At 40.9% G+C, this 27,925-nt stretch overlaps 1 protein-coding gene across 1 annotated transcript in view; it reads right to left on the reverse strand.

Moving 5' to 3' along the window:
- Positions 1-27,925, reverse strand: part of TBK1 (TANK binding kinase 1) — a 355,855-nt gene that overhangs the window by 82,162 nt on the left and 245,768 nt on the right. Inside the window, exon 9 of the mRNA XM_053716863.1 lies at positions 6,239-6,435. Within this exon, the coding sequence (XP_053572838.1) occupies positions 6,239-6,435 (197 nt within the window). The remainder of the gene's footprint in view (positions 1-6,238; positions 6,436-27,925) is intronic.

Here is a 27,925-nt window from a genome sequence, read left to right on the forward strand (position 1 = left end):
AAATGCTGCCGCAGCCGTGATCGGCGCGATGCATGCAAGGGGTTGTAATATAAAACCTTGTTGAATAAACATTTTCTTAAGGTAACCCTCTAATTTTTTATCCATAGGATCTGAAAAAGCACAGCTATCCTCCACCGGGATAGTGGTACGCTTAGCTAAAGTAGAAACTGCTCCCTCCACCTTAGGGACCGTTTGCCATAAGTCCCGTGTGGTGGCGTCTATTGGAAACATCTTTCTAAATATTGGAGGGGGTGAGAACGGCACACCGGGTCTATCCCACTCCTTAGTAACAATTTCAGTTAATCTCTTAGGTATAGGAAAAACGTCAGTACTCGCCGGTACCGCAAAGTATTTATCCAACCTACACATTTTCTCTGGTATTGCAACAGCGTTACAATCGTTGAGAGCTGCTAAGACCTCCCCTAGTAATACACGGAGGTTTTCCAATTTAAATTTAAAATTTGAAATATCTGAATCCAATCTGTTTGGATCAGAACCGTCACCTACAGAATGAAGCTCTCCGTCCTCATGCTCTGCAAGCTGTGACGCAGTATCAGACATGGCCCTAGAATTATCAGCGCACTCTGTTCTCACCCCAGAGCGATCACGCTTGCCTCTTAGTTCTGGTAATTTAGCCAAAACTTCAGTCATAACAGTAGCCATATCTTGTAATGTTATCTGTAATGGCTGCCCAGATGTACTAGGCGCCATAATATCACGCACCTCCCGGGCGGGAGATGCAGGTACTGACACGTGAGGCGAGTTAGTCGGCATAACTCTCCCCTCGCTGTTTGGTGAAATTTGTTCAATTTGTACAGATTGGCTTTTATTTAAGGTAGCATCAATACAGTTAGTACATAAATTTCTATTGGGCTCCACCTTGGCATTGGAACAAATGACACAGGTATCTTCCTCTGAATCAGACATGTTTAACACACTAGCAATAAACATGCAACTCGGTTACAATTTTATTTAATAAAAACGTACTGTGCCTCAAGAAGCACTAAACGATTAAATGACAGTTGAAATAATGAACTGAAAAACAGTTATAGCATCACTCTTAACAAACAACACAACTTTTTAGCAAAGGTTTGTTCCCATTAGTAAAATAACACTAATTAAATTTTAAACAACGTTTTAAATCACAGTCACTATATAAGTCTCACAGCTCTGCTGAGAGAATCTACCTCCCTTCAAAGAAGTTTGAAGACCCCTGAGTTCTGTTAGAGATGAACCGAATCATGCAGAAAAACTGACTGGAAATTTTTGATGCGTAGCAAAGAGCGCCAAAAACGGCCCCTCCCTCTCACACACAGCAGTGAGAGAGAAACGAAACTGTCATAATTAACACAAGCAAACTGCCAAGTGGAAAATAATGCCCAAATACTTATTCACTCAGTACCTCATTAATGCAAACGATTCTACATTCCAGCAAAAACGTTTAACATGAAAAATACCTAATAAAAGGTTTAATGTACTTTTACAGAGTAATTCCGGTGAAATACCATCCCCAGAATACTAAAGTGTAGAGTATACATACATGTTCATTATAACGGTATGGCAGGATTTTTTCATCAATTCCATTCAGAAAATAACAACTGCGACATACCTCAATGCAGATTCAACTGCCCGCTGTCCCCTGATCTGAAGCTTTTACCTCCCTCAGATGGCCGAGAAACAGCAATATGATCTTAACTACTCCGGTTAAAATCATAAGAAAAACTCTGGTAGATTCTTCTTCAAACTCTGCCAGAGAGGTAATAACACGCTCCGGTGCTATTGTAAAATAACAAACTTTTGATTGAAGTTCTAAAAACTAAGTATAATCACCATAGTCCTCTCACACCTCCTATCTAGTCTTTGGGTGCAAGAGAATGACTGGAGGTGACGTAGAGGGGAGGAGCTATATAGCAACTCTGCTGGGTGAATCCTCTTGCACTTCCTGTAGGGGAGCAGATAATATCCCAGAAGTAATGATGACCCGTGGACTGATCACACATAACAGAAGAAATCTAAATACCCCATAACATGGATAATGGACAGGTTCACTATATTTAAGATTAAATGGACATATTCCGTGTATATAAGTGTTTTTTTTTTTTATACAGATAACTGATCCAATCTATAGTGCAAAGGAAAGGTCAAATATCCTTTGTAAGGGACATGACTTTGTATAAAAAACATATTTACGATAATGCAGGTTTCCCATATTTAAATCAATAATGACTCGTGGAGTTAGGTAGAAAATCCCCAAAAGTCATCAGATTTTTCCCCTCTTTCCCCATAAATAACTTCCATTTTTTGCAGGTGTTAGTACAAGCTAGCTAGAGAGAAAAGGAAGGAGGAAGAAAATGACTACACATTTTAGCACTCAAAAAACAGAGCGCTTAGGTAGAGCTCCCTATACTATTACTATTAATATGTAGAACCTGGTTTTATTATTTGTTTCTTAAAGGGACACAAACCCACATTTTTTTCTTTCATGAATCAGAGCATGCAATTTTAAGCAACTTTCCACTCCAATTTACTCGTATTATAAATTTCTCTTTGTTCTCTTGCTATCTTTATTTGAAAAAGCAGGAATGTAAGCATAGGAGCAGACATTTTTTGGTTCAGACCCAGGGTAGCACTTGCTGATTGGTGGCTAATAGGAGTAAATTAGAAAGCTGCTTAAAATTGCATGCTCTATCTGAATAATGAAAGAAAAAAATTGGGGTTTGTGTCCCTTTAAAGGTGCACAATCAGTATTCACATAATGTGTTTGATAAGTAAATCCATTTTAGTGTAATGTATACACATATTGGGTTACTAGTTATTTGCTTTTCTAAGACATAAACTGCTTAAAGCAGGGTATACTGTAAAATTGGTTTGAGAGCATAAGATGTATGGGAAATTGTTCCTTTATGTTTATTGTTGTATATGAAAAATATGTTTTTGCTCTTAAAGTGTCAGTAAACCTAAAAAATAATGTTATATAATTCTGCACATAGTGCAGAATTATATAACATTATATTAGTGCTATTGTTATAAAAGCTTATATTCCCTTTGAATTTTTTAAAAATATGTCAGTTTCTCAGACCAGCTCTCTGTGCTCTTCTGAGCGGGTCTGTTTTTATTACACAGCGCATCGGGTCAGCTGTATAGTCACAGCCCGGCCCGACTGCGCCATAACACGAAGTGCAGCTCGCTCCTGCTCAAAATTTAAAGGGAATACAGGGAGTGCAGAATTATTAGGCAAGTTGTATTTTTGAGGATTAATTTTATTATTGAACAACAACCATGTTCTCAATGAACCCAAAAAACTCATTAATATCAAAGCTGAATAGTTTTGGAAGTAGTTTTTAGTTTGTTTTTAGTTATAGCTATTTTAGGGGGATATCTGTGTGTGCAGGTGACTAATACTGTGCATAATTATTAGGCAACTTAACAAAAAACAAATATATACCCATTTCAATTATTTATTTTTACCAGTGAAACCAATATAACATCTCAACATTCACAAATATACATTTCTGACATTCAAAAACAAAACAAAAACAAATCAGTGACCAATATAGCATCCTTTCTTTGCAAGGACACTCAAAAGCCTGCCATCCATGGATTCTGTCAGTGTTTTGATCTGTTCACCATCAACATTGCGTGCAGCAGCAACCACAGCCTCCCAGACACTGTTCAGAGAGGTGTACTGTTTTCCCTCCTTGTAAATCTCACATTTGATTATGGACCACAGGTTCTCAATGGGGTTCAGATCAGGTGAACAAGGAGGCCATGTCATTAGATTTTCTTCTTTTATACCCTTTCTTGCCAGCCACGGTGTGGAGTACTTGGACGCGTGTGATGGAGCATTGTCCTGCATGAAAATCATGTTTTTCTTGAAGGATGCAGACTTCTTCCTGTACCACTGCTTGAAGAAGGTGTCTTCCAGAAACTGGCAGTAGGACTGGGAGTTGAGCTTGACTCCATCCTCAACCCGAAAAGGCTCCACAAGCTCATCTTTGATGATACCAGCCCAAACCAGTACTCCACCTCCACCTTGCTGGCGTCTGAGTCGGATTGGAGCTCTCTGCCCTTTATCAATCCAGCCACGGGCCCATCCATCTGGCCCATCAAGACTCACTCTCATTTCATCAGTCCATAAAACCTTAGAAAAATCAGTCTTGAGATATTTCTTGGCCCAGTCTTGACGTTTCAGCTTGTGTGTCTTGTTCAGTGGTGGTCGTCTTTCAGCCTTTCTTACCTTGGCCATGTCTCTGAGTATTGCACACCTTGTGCTTGTGGGCACTCCAGTGATGTTGCAGCTCTGAAATATGGCCAAACTGGTGGCAAGTGGCATCTTGGCAGCTGCACGCTTGACTTTTCTCAGTTCATGGGCAGTTATTTTGCGCCTTGGTTTTTCCACACGCTTCTTGCGACCCTGTTGACTATTTTGAATGAAACGCTTGATTGTTCGATGATCACGCTTCAGAAGCTTTGCAATTTTAAGAGTGCTGCATCCCTCTACAAGATATCTCACTATTTTTGACTTTTTTGAGCCTGTCAAGTCCTTCTTTTGACCCATTTTGCCAAAGGAAAGGAAGTTGCCTAATAATTATGCACACCTGATATAGGGTGTTGATGTCATTAGACCACACCCCTTCTCATTACAGAGATGCACATCACCTAATATGCTTAATTGGTAGTAGGCTTTCGAGCCTATACAGCTTGGAGTAAGACAACATGCATAAAGAGGATGATGTGGTCAAAATACTCATTTGCCTAATAATTCTGCACTCCCTGTATAACCTTTTATAACGATAGCACTAATATAATGTTATATAATTCTGCACTATGTGCAGAATTATATAACATTATTTTTTCTCTCTGTGCTCTTCTGAGCGGGTCTGTTTTTATTACACAGCGCATCGGGCCAGCTGTATAGTCACAGCCCGGCCCGACCGCGCCATAACACTAAGTGTAGCTCGCTCCTGCTCAAAATTCAAAGGGAATATAAGCTTTTATAACGATAGCACTAATATAATATTATATAATTCTGCACTATGTGCAGAATTATATAACATTATTTTTAAGGTTTACTGTCCCTTTAATTTAACTAATTAAAATGTGCTGAACTTGTAGGGAGATTAGACATCCTTACTTATCACTTTTTAGATACGGAAATGCTCCCCTTATTGTATTGCCATCTATATACCAAACCTCAGTATTTAGAGAAAACCATTGAAAATATACATTTTAGTACATATCACTCCCACTTCCCACTGGGAGTGTAATTTCTTCTGATGGATCTCATTTACATAGCTTTTCCTATAAAAAAATAATAATACAGTAACCACTAAACTGTGTTGTAACAAATATGAAATAAAACAAAAATAGACAGACAACTGTGACACTGTGCACTTTAACAAGGATATAGTCCTTAATGTAATCCAGATGTACCAGGAGCTTGGATATGGAGAACCTCACAGAAGAGAGGAATCAGTATAGTGAAGTTCCACAGAGATTCATACAAAAGGTGATATTAACCTGACATAGGTTAGAGCTATGACTGAGCTATCAAGGTATAAGTGTGTTAGTAATTCTCTGCACTCCAGGAGGGACAAGGCAGATGAGCGATAAAATCCACAAATTTATTAAAATATAAAAACCATTACACATCACACATGACAAAAACACAAGGACACATAGGGTCAGTCTATAATTTAACTGTATCTCCAGTACAGATAATGCTGGCTCTGACCCCGCGTTCTGAGCCAAGTACTGAACCAGCGTCTGTGTGCAAAGGAAAGTCCCGCCTCCGGTGACGTCCAATCCATGTGTGGTGAGGAAACTAGAGCTCAGTCATAGCTCTAAACTACGTGAGGTTTCTATCACCTTTTGTCTGAATCTGTATGGAACTTCACTATACTGATTCATCTCTTCTCTGAGGTTCTCCGTATCCAAACTCCTGGTACATCTGGATTACATGAAGGATGATATCTTTCTTGTTAAAGTGCACAGTGACACATTGTCACAGTTGTCTATTATAGCTTTATAAAGAATTTAGTATACTCCAGCAGGTAAAAAGGATCATTGGGAACACATTAAAGGAGAGAAAATGTTACAGTACATTGTCCCTTTAACCAACTGAACAAATTAAGATGCAGTTTAAGCAAAACAGATAAGGAGATCTGAACATGTACAGAATCCTTAGTTTATATAAGAAAAATCAGATTTTGCTTTGAAAAATGAATAACCAACATACTTTCTTCATATCGTAATCCAATTATGTTCACCATCTCGCTGGTCACCACCACAATAGGGTTTTCTTCTGTTGTGGTGGGAAAATGCTGCGCTTGGGTTCCTTGGTCTAGAACCAGTCTCCTGCCCTCGTACAATAATTCCTGGTGCTGAGACGGGATCTTTGTCTGTTTGTAAACCAAGTCATGAAAATCTGAAGCTCTGAAACACAACCAATGAGTTATACGTGAGATGACCACTCTGAGGAAGCGGAATATGAAATATGACAACACCAGGGGCTTTTTTTTTTTTTTTAAATCATCTCACTAATTTAGTTGATTATATGGAAGACAATACCTTTTTTATGTGGGAACATTGTTTAAACAAGGAATGAGTTAAGTGGGTGGTGGGAATTTACATCTCTGGGGAATTCCCTTGTGATGGGAAGAAAATATTATACTTTAGACAAACTTTATCTTATACCTTCTTACTGATTTGTCTCAACTAAACTATAATATACATCATATTCTAGTCCTGCTATAGCATAAATATGACAAACCTAGTGTAGAGTTTTAATAGAATAGTCATGGGATTCTGTATTCCAGTTTGAATTTGCTGTTAGCTTTTAATTACCAAAGTACTAAAAAACATAATTTATGCTTACCTGATAAATTCCTTTCTTCTGTTGTGTGATCAGTCCACGGGTCATCATTACTTCTGGGATATTAGCTGCTCCCCTACAGGAAGTGCAAGAGGATTCACCCAGCAGAGTTGCTATATAGCTCCTCCCCTCTACGTCACCTCCAGTCATTCGACCAAAGACCAACGAGAAAGGAGAAACCAAGGGTGTAGTGGTGACTGAATTATAATTTAAAAAATATGCACCTGCCTTAAAAACAGGGCGGGCCGTGGACTGATCACACAACAGAAGAAAGGAATTTATCAGGTAAGCATAAATTATGTTTTCTTCTGTTATGTGTGATCAGTCCACGGGTCATCATTACTTCTGGGATACCAATACCAAAGCAAAAGTACACGGATGACGGGAGGGATAGGCAGGCTCATTATACAGAAGGAACCACTGCCTGAAGAACCTTTCTCCCAAAAATAGCCTCCGAAGAAGCAAAAGTGTCAAATTTGTAAAATTTGGAAAAAGTATGAAGCGAAGACCAAGTTGCAGCCTTGCAAATCTGTTCAACAGAGGCCTCATTCTTAAAGGCCCAAGTGGAAGCCACAGCTCTAGTGGAATGAGCTGTAATTCTTTCAGGAGGCTGCTGTCCAGCAGTCTCATAGGCTAAACGTATTAAGCTACGAAGCCAAAAAGAAAGAGAGGTAGCAGAAGCTTTTTGACCTCTCCTCTGTCCAGAATAAACGACAAACAGGGAAGAAGTTTGGCGAAAATCTTTAGTTGCCTGCAAGTAGAACTTGAGGGCACGAACTACATCCAGATTGTGTAGAAGACGTTCCTTCTTTGAAGAAGGATTTGGACACAAGGATGGAACAACAATCTCTTGATTGATATTCCTGTTAGTGACTACCTTAGGTAAGAACCCAGGTTTAGTACGCAGAACTACCTTGTCTGAGTGAAAGATCAGATAAGGAGAATCACAATGTAGGGCTGATAACTCAGAGACTCTTCGAGCCGAGGAAATAGCCATTAAAAATAGAACTTTCCAAGATAACAATTTTATATCAATGGAATGAAGGGGTTCAAACGGAACACCCTGCAAAACGTTAAGAACTAAGTTTAAACTCCATGGCGGAGCAACAGTTTTAAACACAGGCTTGATCCTAGTTAAAGCCTGACAAAAGGCTTGGATGTCTGAATTTTCTGACAGACGCCTGTGAAACAAGATGGACAGAGCTGAAATCTGTCCCTTTAATGAGCTAGCCGATAAACCCTTTTCTAAACCTTCTTGTAGAAAAGACAATATCCTTGGAATCCTAACCTTACTCCAGGAGTAATCTTTGGATTCACACCAGTATAGGTATTTACGCCATATTTTATGGTAAATCTTTCTAGTAACAGGCTTCCTAGCCTGTATCAGGGTATCAATAACCGACTCAGAAAAACCACGTTTTGATAAAATCAAGCGTTCAATTTCCAAGCAGTCAGCTTCAGAGAAGTTAGACTTTGATGTTTGAATGGACCCTGAATTAGAAGGTCCTGTCTTAGAGGTAGAGACCAAGGCGGACAGGATGACATGTCCACTAGATCTGCATACCAAGTCCTGCGCGGCCATGCAGGCGCTATTAGAATCACTGATGCTTTCTCCTGTTTGATTTTGGCAATCAATCGAGGAAGCAGCGGGAAGGGTGGAAACACATAAGCCATCCTGAAGTTCCAAGGTGCTGTCAAAGCATCTATCAGAACCGCTCCCGGATCCCTGGATCTGGATCCGTAGCGAGGAAGTTTGGCGTTCTGGCGAGACGCCATGAGATCTATCTCTGGTTTGCCCCAACGTTGAAGTATTTGGGCAAAGACCTCCGGATGAAGTTCCCACTCCCCCGGATGAAGAGTCTGGCGACTCAAGAAATCCGCCTCCCAGTTCTCCACTCCCGGGATGTGGATTGCTGACAGATGGCAAGAGTGAGACTCTGCCCAGCGAATTATCTTTGATACTTCTATCATTGCTAGGGAGCTTCTTGTCCCTCCTTGATGGTTGATGTAAGCTACAGTCGTGATGTTGTCCGACTGAAACCTGATGAACCCCCGAGTCTTTAACTGGGGCCAAGCTAGAAGGGCATTGAGAACTGCTCTCAATTCCAGAATGTTTATTGGCAGGAGACTTTCCTCCTGACTCCATTGTCCCTGAGCCTTCAGAGAATTCCAGACAGCGCCCCAACCTAGAAGGCTGGCGTCTGTTGTTACAATTGTCCAATCCGGCCTGCTGAACGGCATCCCCCTGGACAGATGTGGCCGAGAAAGCCACCATAGAAGAGAGTTTCTGGTCTCTTGATCCAGATTCAGAGTGGGGGACAAATCTGAGTAATCCCCATTCCACTGACTCAGCATGCACAATTGCAGCGGTCTGAGATGTAGGCGTGCAAAGGGAACTATGTCCATTGCTGCTACCATTAAGCCGATCACCTCCATGCATTGAGCTACTGACGGGAGTTGAATGGAATGAAGGACACGGCATGCATTTAGAAGCTTTGTTAATCTGTCTTCTGTCAGATAAATCTTCATTTCTACAGAATCTATAAGAGTCCCCAAGAATGGAACTCTTGTGAGAGGAAAGAGAGAACTCTTCTTTTCGTTCACTTTCCATCCATGTGACCTTAGAAATGCCAGAACTAACTCTGTATGAGACTTGGCAGTTTGAAAGCTTGAAGCTTGTATCAGAATGTCGTCTAGGTACGGAGCTACCGAAATTCCTCGCGGTCTTAGTACCGCCAGAAGGGCACCCAGAACCTTTGTAAAGATTCTTGGAGCCGTAGCCAATCCGAATGGAAGGGCTACAAACTGGTAATGCCTGTTTAAGAAGGCAAACCTTAGATACCGGTAATGATCTTTGTGAATCGGTATGTGAAGGTAAGCATCCTTTAAATCCACTGTGGTCATGTACTGACCCTCTTGGATCATGGGTAAGATTGTCCGAATAGTTTCCATTTTGAACGATGGAACTCTTAGGAATTTGTTTAGGATCTTTAAATCCAAGATTGGCCTGAAAGTTCCCTCTTTTTTGGGAACCACAAACAGGTTTGAGTAAAACCCTTGTCCTTGTTCCGACCGCGGAACCGGATGGATCACTCCCATTAATAATAGATCTTGTACACAGCGTAGAAACGCGTCCTTCTTTATTTGGTTTGTTGACAACCTTGACAGATGAAATCTCCCTCTTGGGGGAGAGGATTTGAAGTCTAGAAGGTATCCCTGAGATATGATCTCTAGCGCCCAGGGATCCTGGACATCTCTTGCCCAAGCCTGGGCGAAGAGAGAGAGTCTGCCCCCCACTAGATCCGGTCCCGGATCGGGGGCCCTCGGTTCATGCTGTCTTTGGGACAGCAGCAGGTTTACTGGCCTGCTTGCCCTTGTTCCAGGACTGATTAGGCTTCCAGCCTTGTCTGAAACGAGCAACAGCTCCTCCCTGTTTTGGTGCAGTGGAAGTTGGCGCTGCTCCTGCTTTGAAATTCCGAAAGGGACGAAAATTAGACTGTCTAGCCTTAGCTTTGGCTTTGTCTTGAGGTAGAGCGTGGCCCTTACCTCCTGTAATGTCAGCAATAATTTCTTTCAAACCGGGCCCAAATAAAGTTTGCCCCTTGAAAGGTATACTAAGTAATTTGGACTTAGAAGTTACATCAGCCGACCAGGATTTTAGCCACAGCGCTCTGCGTGCCTGAATGGCGAATCCTGAATTCTTAGCCGTAAGTTTGGTTAAATGTACTACGGCCTCCGAAATGAATGAATTAGCTAGTTTAAGGACTCTAAGCCTGTCCGTAATGTCGTCCAGCGTAGCTGAACTAAGGTTCTCTTCCAGAGACTCAATCCAAAATGCTGCCGCAGCCGTGATCGGCGCGATGCATGCAAGGGGTTGTAATATAAAACCTTGTTGAATAAACATTTTCTTAAGGTAACCCTCTAATTTTTTATCCATAGGATCTGAAAAAGCACAGCTATCCTCCACCGGGATAGTGGTACGCTTAGCTAAAGTAGAAACTGCTCCCTCCACCTTAGGGACCGTTTGCCATAAGTCCCGTGTGGTGGCGTCTATTGGAAACATCTTTCTAAATATTGGAGGGGGTGAGAACGGCACACCGGGTCTATCCCACTCCTTAGTAACAATTTCAGTTAATCTCTTAGGTATAGGAAAAACGTCAGTACTCGCCGGTACCGCAAAGTATTTATCCAACCTACACATTTTCTCTGGTATTGCAACAGCGTTACAATCGTTGAGAGCTGCTAAGACCTCCCCTAGTAATACACGGAGGTTTTCCAATTTAAATTTAAAATTTGAAATATCTGAATCCAATCTGTTTGGATCAGAACCGTCACCTACAGAATGAAGCTCTCCGTCCTCATGCTCTGCAAGCTGTGACGCAGTATCAGACATGGCCCTAGAATTATCAGCGCACTCTGTTCTCACCCCAGAGTGATCACGCTTGCCTCTTAGTTCTGGTAATTTAGCCAAAACTTCAGTCATAACAGTAGCCATATCTTGTAATGTTATCTGTAATGGCTGCCCAGATGTACTAGGCGCCATAATATCACGCACCTCCCGGGCGGGAGATGCAGGTACTGACACGTGAGGCGAGTTAGTCGGCATAACTCTCCCCTCGCTGTTTGGTGAAATTTGTTCAATTTGTACAGATTGGCTTTTATTTAAGGTAGCATCAATACAGTTAGTACATAAATTTCTATTGGGCTCCACCTTGGCATTGGAACAAATGACACAGGTATCTTCCTCTGAATCAGCCATGTTTAACACACTAGCAATAAACATGCAACTCGGTTACAATTTTATTTAATAAAAACGTACTGTGCCTCAAGAAGCACTAAACGATTAAATGACAGTTGAAATAATGAACTGAAAAACAGTTATAGCATCACTCTTAACAAACAACACAACTTTTTAGCAAAGGTTTGTTCCCATTAGTAAAATAACACTAATTAAATTTTAAACAACGTTTTAAATCACAGTCACTATATAAGTCTCACAGCTCTGCTGATAGAATCTACCTCCCTTCAAAGAAGTTTGAAGACCCCTGAGTTCTGTTAGAGATGAACCGGATCAAGCAGAAAAACTGACTGGAAATTTTTGATGCGTAGCAAAGAGCGCCAAAAACGGCCCCTCCCTCTCACACACAGCAGTGAGAGAGAAACGAAACTGTCATAATTAACACAAGCAAACTGCCAAGTGGAAAATAATGCCCAAATACTTATTCACTCAGTACCTCATTAATGCAAACGATTCTACATTCCAGCAAAAACGTTTAACATGAAAAATACCTAATAAAAGGTTTAATGTACTTTTACAGAGTAATTCCGGTGAAATACCATCCCCAGAATACTAAAGTGTAGAGTATACATACATGTTCATTATAACGGTATGGCAGGATTTTTTCATCAATTCCATTCAGAAATAACAACTGCGACATACCTCAATGCAGATTCAACTGCCCGCTGTCCCCTGATCTGAAGCTTTTACCTCCCTCAGATGGCCGAGAAACAGCAATATGATCTTAACTACTCCGGTTAAAATCATAAGAAAAACTCTGGTAGATTCTTCTTCAAACTCTGCCAGAGAGGTAATAACACGCTCCGGTGCTATTGTAAAATAACAAACTTTTGATTGAAGTTCTAAAAACTAAGTATAATCACCATAGTCCTCTCACACCTCCTATCTAGTCTTTGGGTGCAAGAGAATGACTGGAGGTGACGTAGAGGGGAGGAGCTATATAGCAACTCTGCTGGGTGAATCCTCTTGCACTTCCTGTAGGGGAGCAGCTAATATCCCAGAAGTAATGATGACCCGTGGACTGATCACACATAACAGAAGAAAATAAAACAGAGTTTAATGGTGAATTCTTTTAGCTTAAAGACACTTTTTATATTGTGCTAAAATGCAGTCTTGTTTATACTATTTTGTTTTTGTCGCCACATCGTTATATACATGAAGATGTATCATCACAGAGCTCTAACAACATATAACCAGGTAGGAATTATTATTGTAAAGTTTAACAATATATAGAATTATGTGCTAATCTGTCTAATATGCTAATATACAAAGCATGTTATCAATATGTTTAAATATAATAACTGTCCATTTTCTAACTGTGTAACACAGAAGGATCAGCCCAAAAAAAATTAAACTTGCCTAGTGACCCCCCCGCTGCTGATATGCATATACATATGCTAATAACATGCTATGCCATCTAATGAGTTGCTTTGTGTTTGTTGCTAAAAACTTGTTATGTATCCATCAACAATAGAGTAAGCAGGTAAGTTAGTTTTTATTTTTTTAACATTTCATAAAAAAAAAGAATATATGTTTACATGAGGAGTTTATCAATGACTTCTTTATTAACAAACAACAAAACTTTCTCTTTGCATTTCATAATCGTGAAATTCTGAAGGCATAATGCAAATTCAAATAACCTTATTGTTTATGCTTCTGCAGATAAGCTTAGAAACCATATAGAAAAAAATATTTATATTTGAAGTGTACCTACATATTTATAGACTATAGTAAGCATGAAAATATCCCACCCTTATTTTACTTATTCATAGCAGGTAAATCACAAATAACCTAATGATGTCACTAGCAATGAAATGGTTTCTATGACAACACTTGTACAGTCCCAAGGCCTAGAAGCCACAGTATGGCGCTACCAGGTTTTTTTGTGTGTCTCCAGTAACTATCCCATTTCTCTTCTTTTCCTAATATGCACCAACCTATTTGTGTTGTTTTATTCCAATTAAATTGTCATTTTTATATCTCATCCCTCAAGTGAAAAAAATTAAGTCATGTCATCACTAAGTTAGAAATAACAACATTTATGCTTACCTGATGAATTTCTTTCTTTCCAGGCATGGGGAGTCCACGATTCATTCCATTTACTAGTGGGAATTAACCTCCTGGCCAGCAGGAGGAGGCAAAGAGAACCCCAGCAAAGCTGTTAAGTGTTACTTCCCTTACCCAGAACTCCCAGTCATTCGGTCGAAGGGAAATGGAAAAAGGAAGATAACACAAAGGTATAGAGGTGCCTGAGGTTCGTACAAAAAAAGCCATTATCTGAATTTAAACAAAGGTCCCCATGCCTGGAAAGAAAAAAAATGATCAGGTAAGCATACATTTTGTTTTCTTTCCTATGTCATGGGGAGTCCACGATTCATTCCAAATACTAGTGGGAACCAATACCAAGCTAAATAACACAAAATAAAAGGAAGGAAGAATAGACAAGCGGACCTAAACCAAAGGCACCACCTTTTGAAGAACTTTTCTCCCAAAGGAAGCCTCAGCCAAGGCAAAAATATCAAAATTAATAGAATTTGGAAAAAATATGCAAAGAGGAAGAAATGACCGCCTTGCAGATTAGCACCACAGATGCTTCATTTTTTTTAAAGCGCAGGAAGAAGAAACAGCCCTAGTGGAATGAGCCGCAACTCTCCCAGAAGAGTTCTACTGACCCTTACGCTTACCAGTGAAAAAAAAAAACTAACAGGACAGAAGACTGCCAAAAATCTATATTCGCCTGTAGAAAAAAAATCTTTGAGCACATACAGCATCTAGATTGAATAATAGACAATAATACTGAGAAGAAGGATACAGACAAAAAGAAGTAAAACAATTACATGATTGATGTTGCGATCCAATACCACTTTAGGAAGAAAACCCAAAGAAGAACGAAGGACCGCTTATCCACATAAAAATAAAATAAGTAGATCACAATGAAACGCTGAAAACTCTTCAGGCAAACGAAAAGCAAGAAGAAACCAAACGGAGACTGCTTCAGAACTATAAGAACAAGATTAAAGTTCCAAGGAGGAGGAGGAGGAACAAGATAAAAACACAGGCCTGAGTCTGACCAAGGCCTGCACAAAAGATTGAACATCTGGCAGATATGCCAGACCTAGAGCAGAGACATAGACAGAGTAGAAATCTGACACCTCCAAGTACCGACTGATAAACCTGTTCGCCAGGCCATCCTGAAGAAAGGACAAAATTCAAGGAACCCTCACACTACTCTAAAAGAGACACCTCTCAATTCACACCATAAAAGGTATATAAACATACCGTATGGTGAATCTCGAGATAAACAGGAGAGTATGCCAGAAACATGGTATCAATGACCATCTCAAACAAAACCACGCCTAGCTAAGACTAGACGTTCAATCAGAAGTTGCGAGTGGAGGAGGAGATCTGTATCTCCAAACCCCCTCAGGGTGCGACACCATCAGAAGCAAATCTAACACCTCCCACCTGAGGGATATCCTTGAGAATACTTCCGGGTGGAGAGCCCACTCCCCGGAATGAAAGGTCTGCCTGCTCAGAAGATCCGCTTCCCAGTAGACCAATCCTGGGATGTGGAAGGCAGAGAGGAGACAAAAGGGAGACTCCGTTCACTGAAAATGCGAGACATCCTTCATAGCTAACGAAAACTGAAATCCTTCCTGGTGGAAGATGTATTCCACCGAGAAGATGTCCAATAGGAATCCGATAAACCGGACCCAACCAAGATGAGGCCAGGCTGTTAGAGCTCTCAACTCTGAGATTTATGGTAAAGAAAAACTCCTCTTTAACCCAAAAACCCTGAGGTGATAAAGGACTCCAAATTGTTCCTCAGCCCGACCGGCTGGCATCTAAGGTTACAATCACCCCTGAAGTTTTCAGAAGTATGAACCTCGAGACAAGTGGCACCGGGAAAACCACCAAGACAGAGGATCTCTAGATAGGGAGACTAGAACTATTCTCTGGGAAAGATCCAAGAGGACTACGATCCATGGACCGAGCATGCCTACCTAAAGAGGTCTCATAAAGAAACAACCAAAAGAAGTAATATCCCTGGAAGCAACCATTAGACCAATTACCTCCATATACTGAGTCTCTGAAAGACAGACGAGACATGCAAGAAAAAGAAAATTGGATATTCTGACCTCTGACAGAAAAATCCTCATGTACAAAGATCTATACTCATACCCAAGAAAACATTCTGGTGAGTGGCGCCAGGGAACCTTCTCCAGATTCACTTTCCATCCGAGGAAAAGTAGAATAGGCAAAAGCATCTCAAAATGAGATCTGAGTACCAAAAGATGGCGACTGACCCCAAAAGTTGTCCAGGAAAGGAGCCACCAATATTCCCTGAAATCTGATCACCGCCACACAAGGACCTCTAGAATCTCTGAAAAGATTTGAGGATCTGTAGCAAAGTCAAATTGAAGGACAACACCACGGAAAGTGTTTGACTACAAAGGAAAACCCACAGGGAAGGATAATTTACCCTGTGAATAGGAGCATGAAGATAAGAGTCCTTCGGGTCAAAGGAAGTCAAGAACTGACTCCTCTGAATTAAGTGAAGAACAGAACTAATTTAAGACATGTAAAATCCAACATGGGTCGGGAAGATCCCACCTTCTTGGAAACCACAAAAGAGGAAAGAAAAAAATCCTAGACCCTGTTCCGCCACAGGAAGAGAAACCATCAGTTCCTGAGAAGATAGGTCCTGTAGATTAAAAAGACCTTTCTCTTCACCTATATAGCAGATTAATTTAGACAGAATAAATCTGCCATTGAGGGAACCAGATCCCTGTCCCAGGAATTGAAGACCTTGTGGGTATAACAATAGAAGGAAAGTCTGCCGCCTACCAGAACTTATATTAGATCGGGGGCAGCCCCATCATGCTGACATAAATCAAAAGTATCTCAGATTGCTTTCCTTGATTCCAAGCTTAAAGTGAAGGTCAATTTTGATAATCCTATTAAAAACAAGGGCACTTTGAGGGAGCTATCGTATTAAGAAACCATATAGCTTAAAAACTGGATCTGTCCAGTTTGTAATGGAGAATAAACACTTTAGAATGCACGCACAACTAAAAGCAGCGCACAGGAAAAATCTGTACCTTGACGATCACCCCCAGACACTTAATATCCCTCTTATACAAACTCACCTCCATCACAGATATTACAACCCTTCCGTCATACACTACCGCTTGGAACAGAGAGTTATCCCAAGATATTGATCGCAAATCTTGGAAAAAGGTGTTCCAGGTAACAAAAACATAATTTATGCTTACCTGATAAATTCCTTTCTTCTGTAGTGTGATCAGTCCACGGGTCATCATTACTTCTGGGATATTAACTCCTCCCCAACAGGAAGTGCAAGAGGATTCACCCAGCAGAGCTGCATATAGCTCCTCCCCCCTACGTCACTCCCAGTCATTCGACCAAGGACCAACGAGAAAGGAAAAGCCAAGGGTGAAGTGGTGACTGGAGTATAAATTAAAAAATATTACCTGCCTTAAAACAGGGCGGGCCGTGGACTGATCACACTACAGAAGAAAGGAATTTATCAGGTAAGCATAAATTATGTTTTCTTCTGTTAAGTGTGATCAGTCCACGGGTCATCATTACTTCTGGGATACCTATACCAAAGCAAAAGTACACGGATGACGGGAGGGATAGGCAGGCTCTTTATACAGAAGGAACCACTGCCTGAAGAACCTTTCTCCCAAAAATAGCCTCCGATGAAGCAAAAGTGTCAAATTTGTAAAATTTGGAAAAAGTATGAAGCGAAGACCAAGTTGCAGCCTTGCAAATCTGTTCAACAGAGGCCTCATTCTTAAAGGCCCAAGTAGAAGCCACAGCTCTAGTGGAATGAGCTGTAATCCTTTCAGGAGGCTGCTGTCCAGCAGTCTCATAAGCTAAACGAATTATGCTACGAAGCCAAAAAGAAAGAGAGGTAGCAGAAGCTTTTTGACCTCTCCTCTGCCCAGAGTAAACGACAAACAGAGAAGACGTTTGTCGAAATTCCTTAGTTGCCTGTAAGTAAAATTTTAGAGCACGGACTACATCCAGGTTGTGCAGTAGACGTTCCTTCTTCGAAGAAGGATTTGGGCATAAAGAAGGAACAACAATCTCTTGATTGATATTCCTGTTAGTAACTACCTTAGGTAAGAACCCAGGTTTAGTACGCAGAACTACCTTATCCGAATGAAAAATCAAATAAGGAGAATCACAATGTAAGGCTGATAACTCAGAGACTCTTCGAGCCGAGGAAATAGCCATTAAAAATAGAACTTTCCAAGATAACAACTTTATATCAATGGAATGAAGGGGTTCAAATGGAACGCCCTGTAAAACATTAAGAACAAGGTTTAAACTCCATGGTGGAGCAACCGTTTTAAACACAGGCTTAATCCTGGCCAAAGCCTGACAAAAAGCCTGGACGTCAGGAATTTCTGACAGACGTTTGTGTAACAGAATGGACAGAGCTGAGATCTGTCCCTTTAATGAACTAGCGGATAAACCCTTTTCTAAACCCTCTTGTAGAAAAGACAATATCCTAGGAATCCTAACCTTACTCCAAGAGTAACCTTTGGATTCACACCAATATAGGTATTTACGCCATATCTTATGGTAAATCTTTCTGGTAACAGGTTTCCTAGCCTGAATTAAGGTATCAATAACTGACTCAGAAAACCCACGTCTTGATAAAATCAAGCGTTCAATTTCCAAGCAGTCAGCTTCAGAGAAGTTAGACTTTGATGTTTGAAGGGACCCTGAATCAGAAGGTCCTGTTTCAGAGGTAGAGACCAAGGTGGACAGGATGACATGTCCACCAGATCTGCATACCAAGTCCTGCGTGGCCACGCAGGTGCTATTAGAATCACTGATGCTCTCTCTTGTTTGATTCTGGCAATCAATCGAGGAAGCATCGGGAAGGGTGGAAACACGTAAGCCATCCTGAAGTCCCAAGGTGCTGTCAGGGCATCTATCAGGACTGCTTCTGGATCCCTGGATCTGGACCCGTAACGAGGAAGCTTGGCGTTCTGTCGAGACGCCATGAGATCTATCTCCGGTTTGCCCCAACGTCGAAGTATTAGGGCAAAGACCTCCGGATGAAGTTCCCACTCCCCTGGATGAAAAGTCTGACGACTTAAGAAATCCGCCTCCCAGTTCTCCACTCCCGGGATGTGGATTGCTGACAGGTGGCAAGAGTGAGACTCTGCCCAGCGAATTATCTTTGATACTTCCATCATAGCTAGGGAGCTTCGTGTCCCTCCCTGATGGTTGATGTAAGCTACAGTCGTGATGTTGTCCGACTGAAACCTGATGAAACCCCGCGTTGTCAACTGGGGCCAAGCCAGGAGGGCATTGAGAACTGCTCTCAATTCCAGAATGTTTATTGGCAGGAGACTCTCCTCCTGACTCCATTGTCCCTGAGCTTTCAGAGAATTCCAGACGGCACCCCAACCTAGAAGGCTGGCGTCTGTTGTTACAATTGTCCAGTCTGGTCTGCTGAATGGCATCCCCCTGGACAGATGTGGCCGAGAAAGCCACCAAAGAAGAGAATTTCTGGTCTCTTGATCCAGATTCAGAGAAGGGGATAAGTCTGAGTAATCCCCATTCCACTGACTTAGCATGCACAGTTGCAGTGGTCTGAGGTGTAGGCGAGCAAAGGGTACTATGTCCATTGCCGCTACCATTAAGCCAATTACCTCCATGCATTGAGCCACTGACGGGTGTTGAATGGAATGAAGGGTGCGGCAAGCACTTTGAAGTCTTGTTAACCTGTCCTCTGTCAGGTAAATCTTCATTTTTACAGAATCTATAAGAGTCCCCAGGAAGGGAACTCTTGTGAGTGGAACGAGTGAACTTTTCTTTTCGTTCACCTTCCATCCATGTGACCTTAGAAATGCCAGTACTAACTCTGTATGAGATTTGGCAGTTTGAAAGCTTGAAGCTTGTATCAGTATGTCGTCTAGGTACGGAGCTACTGAAATTCCTCGTGGTCTTAGTACCGCCAGAAGAGTGCCCAGAACCTTTGTGAAGATTCTTGGAGCCGTAGCCAATCCGAATGGAAGAGCTACAAATTGGTAATGCCTGTCTAGAAAGGCAAACCTTAGATACCGGTAATGATTTCTGTGAATCGGTATGTGAAGGTAAGCATCCTTTAAATCCACTGTGGTCATGTACTGACCCTCTTGGATCATGGGCAAAATTGTTCGAATAGTTTCCATCTTGAACGATGGAACTCTTAGAAATTTGTTTAGGATCTTTAAGTCCAGGATTGGTCTGAAAGTTCCCTCTTTTTTGGGAACCACAAACAGATTTGAGTAAAACCCCTGTCCCTGTTCCGATCGTGGAACTGGGTGGATTACTCCCATTAACAAGAGCTCTTGTACGCAGCGTAGAAACGCCTCTTTCTTTGTCTGGATTGTTGACAACCTTGACAGATGAAATCTCTCTCTTGGAGGAGAGGATTTGAAGTCCAGAAGGTATCCCTGAGATATTATTTCTAGCGCCCAGGGATCCTGGACATCTCTTGCCCAAGCCTGGGCGAAGAGAGAAAGCCTGCCCCCCACTAGATCCGATCCCGGATCGGGGGCCCTCAATTCATGACGTTTTAGGGGCAGCAGTAGGTTTCCTGGTCTGCTTGCCCTTGTTCCAGGACTGGTTAGGTTTCCAGCCTTGTCTGTAGCGAGCAACAGCTCCTTCCTGTTTTGGTGCAGAGGAAGTTGATGCTGCTCCTGCTTTGAAATTACGAAAGGAACGAAAATTAGACTGTCTAGTCTTAGTTTTGGCTTTGTCCTGAGGCAGGGCATGGCCTTTACCTCCTGTAATGTCAGCGATAATCTCTTTCAACCCGGGCCCGAATAAGGTCTGCCCCTTGAAAGGTATATTAAGCAATTTAGACTTAGAAGTAACATCAGCTGACCAGGATTTTAGCCACAGCGCCCTGCGTGCCTGAATGGCGAATCCTGAATTCTTCGCCGTAAGTTTAGTTAGATGTACTACGGCCTCCGAAATGAATGAATTAGCTAGTTTAAGGACTCTAAGCCTGTCCGTAATGTCGTCCAGAGTAGCTGAACTAATGTTCTCTTCCAGAGACTCAATCCAGAACGCCGCTGCAGCCGTGATCGGCGCAATGCATGCAAGGGGTTGCAATATAAAACCTTGTTGAACAAACATTTTCTTAAGGTAACCCTCTAATTTTTTATCCATTGGATCTGAAAAGGCACAGCTATCCTCCACCGGGATAGTGGTACGCTTAGCTAAAGTAGAAACTGCTCCCTCTACCTTAGGGACCGTTTGCCATAAGTCCCGTGTGGTGGCGTCTATTGGAAACATTTTTCTAAATATCGGAGGGGGTGAGAACGGCACACCGGGTCTATCCCACTCCTTAGAAACAATTTCAGTAATTCTCTTAGGTATAGGAAAAACCTCAGTACTCGTCGGTACCGCAAAATATTTATCCAACCTACACATTTTCTCTGGTATTGCAACTGTGTTACAATCATTCAGAGCCGCTAACACCTCCCCTAGTAATACACGGAGGTTTTCCAGTTTAAATTTAAAATTTGAAATATCTGAATCCAGTCTGTTTGGATCAGAACCGTCACCCACAGAATGAAGTTCTCCGTCCTCATGTTCTGCAACCTGTGACGCAGTATCTGACATGGCCCTAATATTATCAGCGCACTCTGTTCTCACCCCAGAGTGATCACGCTTACCCCTTAGTTCTGGTAATTTAGCCAAAACTTCAGTCATAACAGAAGCCATATCCTGTAATGTGATTTGTAATGGCCGGCCAGATGTACTCGGCGCTACAATATCACGCACCTCCCGAGCGGGAGATGCAGGTACTGGCACGTGAGGCGAGTTAGTCGGCATAACTCTCCCCTCGTTGTTTGGTGAAATTTGTTCAATTTGTACAGATTGACTTTTATTTAAAGTAGCATCAATACAGTTAGTACATAAATTTCTATTGGGCTCCACTTTGGCATTGCAACAAATGACACAGGTATCATCCTCTGAATCAGACATGTTTAACACACTAGCAAATAAACTTGCAACTTGGAATACAATTCAATTAAAAAAAAAAAAAAAAAAAACGTACTGTGCCTTTAAGAAGCACAGAAAATCTATGACAGTTGAAAATTAATAAATTGAAACAGTTATAGCCTCAATCCTTGTAAACAACACAACTTTAGCAAAGGTTTATCCCAATAGCAAAGATAACAAATTCTGAAAGCAGGAAACAATTACAGAATAAACATTTTTTTATCACAGTCAACTATAATTCTCACAGCTCTGCTGAGAGAAATTACCTCCCTCAAAATAAGTTTGAAGACCCCTGAGTTCTGTAGAGATGAACCGGATCATGCAGGAAATACAATGAGCTGCTGACTGAAAAAACTGATGCATAGAAAAGGCGCCAAAACCGCCCCTCCCCCTCACACACAGCAGTGAGGGAGAACAGAAACTGACAGAAAAAAACAGATTTAAGCAACTGCCAAGTGGAAAAATGGTGCCCAAACATTTATTCACTCAGTACCTCAGCAAATGAAAACGATTTTACATTCCAGCAAAAACGTTAAACATAATTTCTAGTTATTAAACAGCTTTATGTACTTCTTACAGTGTAATTCTCTGAAGTGTAAAGTATACATACATGACATTATATCGGTATGGCAGGATTTTCTCATCAATTCCATTGTCAGAAAATAAAAGCTGCTACATACCTCTATGCAGATTCATCTGCCCGCTGTCCCCTGATCTGAAGATTACCTCTCCTCAGATGGCCGAGAAACAGCAATATGATCTTAACTACTCCGGCTAAAATCATAGCAAAAACTCTGGTAGATTCTTCTTCAAACTCTGCCAGAGAGGTAATAACACACTCCGGTGCTATTTTAAAATAACAAACTTTTGATTGAAGATATAAAACTAAGTATAATCACCATAGCCCTCTCACACCTCCTATCTAGTTGTTGGGTGCAAGAGAATGACTGGGAGTGACGTAGGGGGGAGGAGCTATATGCAGCTCTGCTGGGTGAATCCTCTTGCACTTCCTGTTGGGGAGGAGTTAATATCCCAGAAGTAATGATGACCCGTGGACTGATCACACTTAACAGAAGAAACGATCATCAGTATCAGCCACCATCCAAGAAGTACACCTAAAATTCCTGTGCAGATGGTATCTTACTCCTTCTAGGCTCCATAAAAAATTTTCCCTCTCTGAGTGACACTTGCTGGAGAGGATGCGGAGAGGAGTGTACTCTTCTCCATATTTGGTGGTCCTGTCCGAGACTGCAATCCTTTTGGTCAATCATTTTTTCTCAAATTTCATACATTTTACAAGTACAAATTTCACCTCTTCCAGAGAGCCTATTGTTCTGTTCCTTACCTAAAATGAAAGATAAAGCCAAATTATCTCTCCTGTTGATTATGTTGACAGGGGCTAAGAATCTTATTCCCGGTAGATGGAAGTCCAGGGATATACCATCGGCACAGGACTGGAGGCAACAGGTCTCAGACCTACTCACACTAGAAAGATACCACTATCTTAAAACTCTGAAACTAGAAACTCATTAATACATGCTGGCAATGTGGAACAAAGCAATCTAATTGATATGATATTGAGATACCTGGCCGTGTTTTTTTTTTTTCCCCTTATTTCTCTCCTCTGCCCTTCTCTTCCCTCTCTGATACCCCTTTCCCTTGCCTTACTATAGGCACTTTCCCCAACGAATAAGCATTGCTGGATAAAATAGTAAGCACAGCTTTTCCCCAGAATACTGAGATGTGATAAAAATTTAGAGCCCCCTCAGCAGGCTCTAGAAAGATTGATCTATCTCAAATAAATGTTGAAAAATGAAATTAGTTTAAGAAGGTCGAATAGACCACCTGACTTTGTGAGGAAAATGGCTACAAGGTTCCAGTATTGACCTTCTGTTTTACCTTGATGTAATATTTGATTAGTTGTAATGATACAGATACCAGACAATGTATGCCACACTTTATGTAACCATTGACTGCATTTTCTGTACTGCTGTTTTTACATCAATAAAACTTTTTTTTTTTTAAAAACAAGGGCACTTTAATTAATCAAAATTGACATTTCACTCATTTTCTTCAAAAACTTACTTTTTAATCCTGACAGCCGCTGCAGCGCATCCTCTACCCGTCGCAAGCCCTCTTTGCGGGTCCAAAATGACGAATCCGGCTTCCTCCAATCACGCAGGCCATGATCCCCCCGGGGGAAAGCCGTGATTGGAGGAAGCCGGACTCATCATTTTTGACGTAAGAAGAGGCTTCCGGCCCTTGATGAATTAAAGTGCCCTTGTTTTCAATAGGTTTATTAAAAACCGGGCACTAATTAATCGAAATTGACCTTCACTTTAACCGGATCCTCATAAAATCTTGAATTGCTCCAGCTTGGAAAAAGAAGAGGAAGACACCTGTCCCTTGAAGAAACTAAAGGAACGAGAAAATAAATTTTTGGACAAATATGATGTCACAGACATTTCAGAATCCCATATGGAAGAGATTATGAAAAAGAGCTCAAAGGAAAACATAAAGTAAACCTATAAGTGTTGTAAGAGCACCCAAGAATATATATATATATATATATATGATTTGCCTGGAATAAAAAATGTCACAGGCAGATGTGATGAAACATGGAATAATACATGTTTTATATAGTTATGAGACAGATCTTTAGACATAAGAAAGATCATCAGTCTGTACTAACTGTAAACCTACTGTATATTGCTGTGTCTAGATGCAATAAAATAATTGCAATGTAATACCTTCATACGCCACCAGGAGGCATACTACGCCAACAAAATAACATTTGAAGATTACACAAATGTTATCCTCATACATCAAAAAGCTTACTGACATAAGCTGATATAGCATGGAAAAAACATTACATTAAATCATACAACACAGACTTTCTGTGCAGCTCTGAACATAGCCATTATCATTTGCCACAGATGAAAATACACACTGTCTGTAGTAAGCTCCGAGTCTCAAGAGGCCATAGCCTAATATATAATAAAGGAAATAACGTGCAACGCTGTGCTGACACCTGTTATTGTATCACAGATCCATAAAGGATTATAAATTAAAAAAAACTGCTCTATGTGAAAATATGTAGCTAAACCCATAAAATTGGGCTATGCAAATTAACACACAAGCACAACATTACACAGAAGAGCGGCAAAAATCTGGTTTATGGCTAAAAGATTAACCCACTCGCTTCTGAAACCAGGGAGCTATTATTGTTAGATATGAGTGTGTCCTAAGAAAACTCAAATATCCCAAGGCTGAGAGACACGTCCCAAACAACAGCGCAGACTTGAGCTTTTATAATTACTGTCAACACTAACCGAAGGTCTGGCATTCTCACACAGATAGAGACCTGGAGCGCCGAGTTCTGATCCTCTAAACAGCCAACAGATAGCCCTTATAAAGGTACTGCACATACCATGCAGTCAGTATCCTCTAAATCCTCTCAGAGGGCCGACTCATAATTACCCTGCCGGGAGGGATCATGACCCTAAAGATTTAGGCATAGACCGTCCAGATAATGGACTCGAATTAATACCTCAGAATTCCTTATAAGGATATCTGTTTGTGTCTTAATCAAAGACGCCGTGCGGCCATAACCAGGTTCAAGGCGGGAAAAACGTTTTAACCCCACCACTGCTGGTAGAAAAAAGATGCAACAAACAAAAGGTTTCCAATACCCTTAACAAATACAAAGCGCATAGCAGGGCACCCTGTACTAGACATAATCCCATAATAAGGGATAAACAAAAAACAAGTGCATTTTACAAACCCCCTTATCGCAAGTCACTCTCAATCTTGGGTGCAGTGATCTGGTCCGTCCCAAATAACACCCCTATATGTTCGTGTGCCTGAAAACGGACCATGCAGGCATAGTAAAAGAGTCATAACTCATTCATTTATAGAGGCACTATACAGCCTGGGTCTGACTGTGTAAACTGACCCCTTATTAGGCAAAATTAGCGGCATAATATCCCTCACACTGGCTGTAGACCAGTTTACCGCTAAGCCGCAGCATATCTTAACTAGAAGATATATATATAAAAATAGTGACCCTACATAAGGCTAGCAGGTCCCACCAGGTCCCCGATTAAGTAACTTTCCATCCTTATCTTCTCCAATTATTTTAGAAATAAATATAAAAAGATTTACCCCATGGGTCTTCTGCTGGTGTGCAGTCACAGCAGCTCCAAGTGTGTCAGCCGCAACCGGTCGCTGACAGGGACGTGAAGATTAAAAAAAAAAAAAACACAGAGTAACCAACCCTGGTTTTCTATAAAGTGGTAGCATTGGTTTTAAAATTTAAGCAGACACTACCTCGCCGCCTTCTAACTGCTTTCAGCCACCATTACTAAAGAGATTGACATGGAACCAGCTTGACCCCAATCCTTGCTTGCAAAGAAAAGTACCCATAAAAGGATTAAATTCTTTTCAGACACCATCTTCGCACATCCTCTCCTGATAGAGGCAAAGAGAATGACTGGGGGTTATGGGTAAGGGAATTGACACTTAACAGCTTTGCTGGGGTGCTCTTTGCCTCCTCCTGCTGGTCAGGAGGTGAATTCCCACTAGTAATTGGAATGAATCGTGGACTCCCCATGCCATAGGAAAGAAAATATGTTTCCATACAGGAACTGCTGCCACTTCTCGTCATATTTAAAGAGACAAAATTGCTTTTTGAAATGATTCAGATAGCGCATGCAATTGTAAACAGCTTTCCAATTTACTTTTATTATTTAATTTGTGTTGTTCTCTTGGAATCATTTGCTGAAAAGAATACCTACGTAGGATCAAGAGCATATATATATATATATATATATATATAACATTATGCACACACAAATATATATATATATATATATATATATATATATATATATATATATATATATATATATATATATATATATATATATACACACACACACCATCAAAGGGCCACTCTAGTTAAGTCATATATTAGAGGATGTCATTTTAAAACTATCGACCCTAGACTACTGTGTGTTTAACTCCTGTAAATGTTCTTGGACCCGCAGAGCATTGATGGCCCAGAGCAGAAAACGCAGCTGATCCAATCAACAGCGCTAGTCGCGCGATTCAGCTGTGGAACTAGTTCTGATTGGCTCAGTGTCAGTTTCTGCTCAGGACCAGCTGTGTTTTGCAAGTCCCCAGCAGTATTTCTACTATATATTTATACATATGTTTGCGGGGGTTAAACACACTGTAGTCCAGGGTTGATATTCTTAAAATTACATGCTCTAATGAAGAACAAGTTGTTTTTTTTAACTAAAAGGCCCCTTAACTGTATTTCATATGGAAACTTACTTTTAAATGGATGTTAAAGGGACATGAAACCCAATTTTTTTTTTCTTTCATGATTTAGAAAGAGCATGTCATTTTAAACAACTTTCTAATTTACTTCTATTATCTAATTTGCTTCATTCTCTTGATATCACTTGCCTAAAAGCATATCTAGATATGCTCAGTAGTTGCTGATTGGTTGCTGCACATAAAGGCCTTGTGTGATTGGCTCACACATGTACATTGCTATTTCTTCAACAAAGGATATCTAAACAACTTTCCAATTTACTTCTATTATCTAATTTGCTCAATTATTTAAACTTGCATGCCCTATCTGAATCATGAAAGTTTAATTTTGACTAGACTGTCCCTTTAAACTCAAAACGTAATTCCACATAAAGGGCCAGATAATGAGTGGAGCACTATTTAGCTATTTAACTAGAGTGCTAATTGCGCTAGAAGAAAACTTTTTGTGCGTGTTGGGTTGCGCTCGTATTATGAGTTGAAAGTAAAAAATTATCACTCTTGCGCTGATCCGACAAGCGCAAACAGCTGAAATTAGAATATCACGCACGATAACCTATTCCCCTATAGAAGTCAATAGGGCAAAAAAGTGGGGGAAAAACCCAAGTAGTGTAAAAACCTGATCGCATATTCTCATGTTCGCTACCCCAAAATGAAAAACATAAATAATGCTTTCCTGATAACTTAATTTCCATCTGTATGGGAAGAGTCCACAGCTGCATTTCTTACTTGTGGTTAATACTGAACCTGGCCACCAGGAGGAGGCAAAGACAGCCCAGCCAAAGGCTTAAATACCTCCCCCACTTCCTCATAACCCCAGTCATTCTGCCGAGGGAACAAGGAACCGTAAGAGAAATATCAGGGTGAAA

Source organism: Bombina bombina, chromosome 6, assembly GCF_027579735.1.
Source record: "Bombina bombina isolate aBomBom1 chromosome 6, aBomBom1.pri, whole genome shotgun sequence".
Taxonomy (NCBI): Eukaryota; Metazoa; Chordata; class Amphibia; order Anura; family Bombinatoridae; genus Bombina; species Bombina bombina.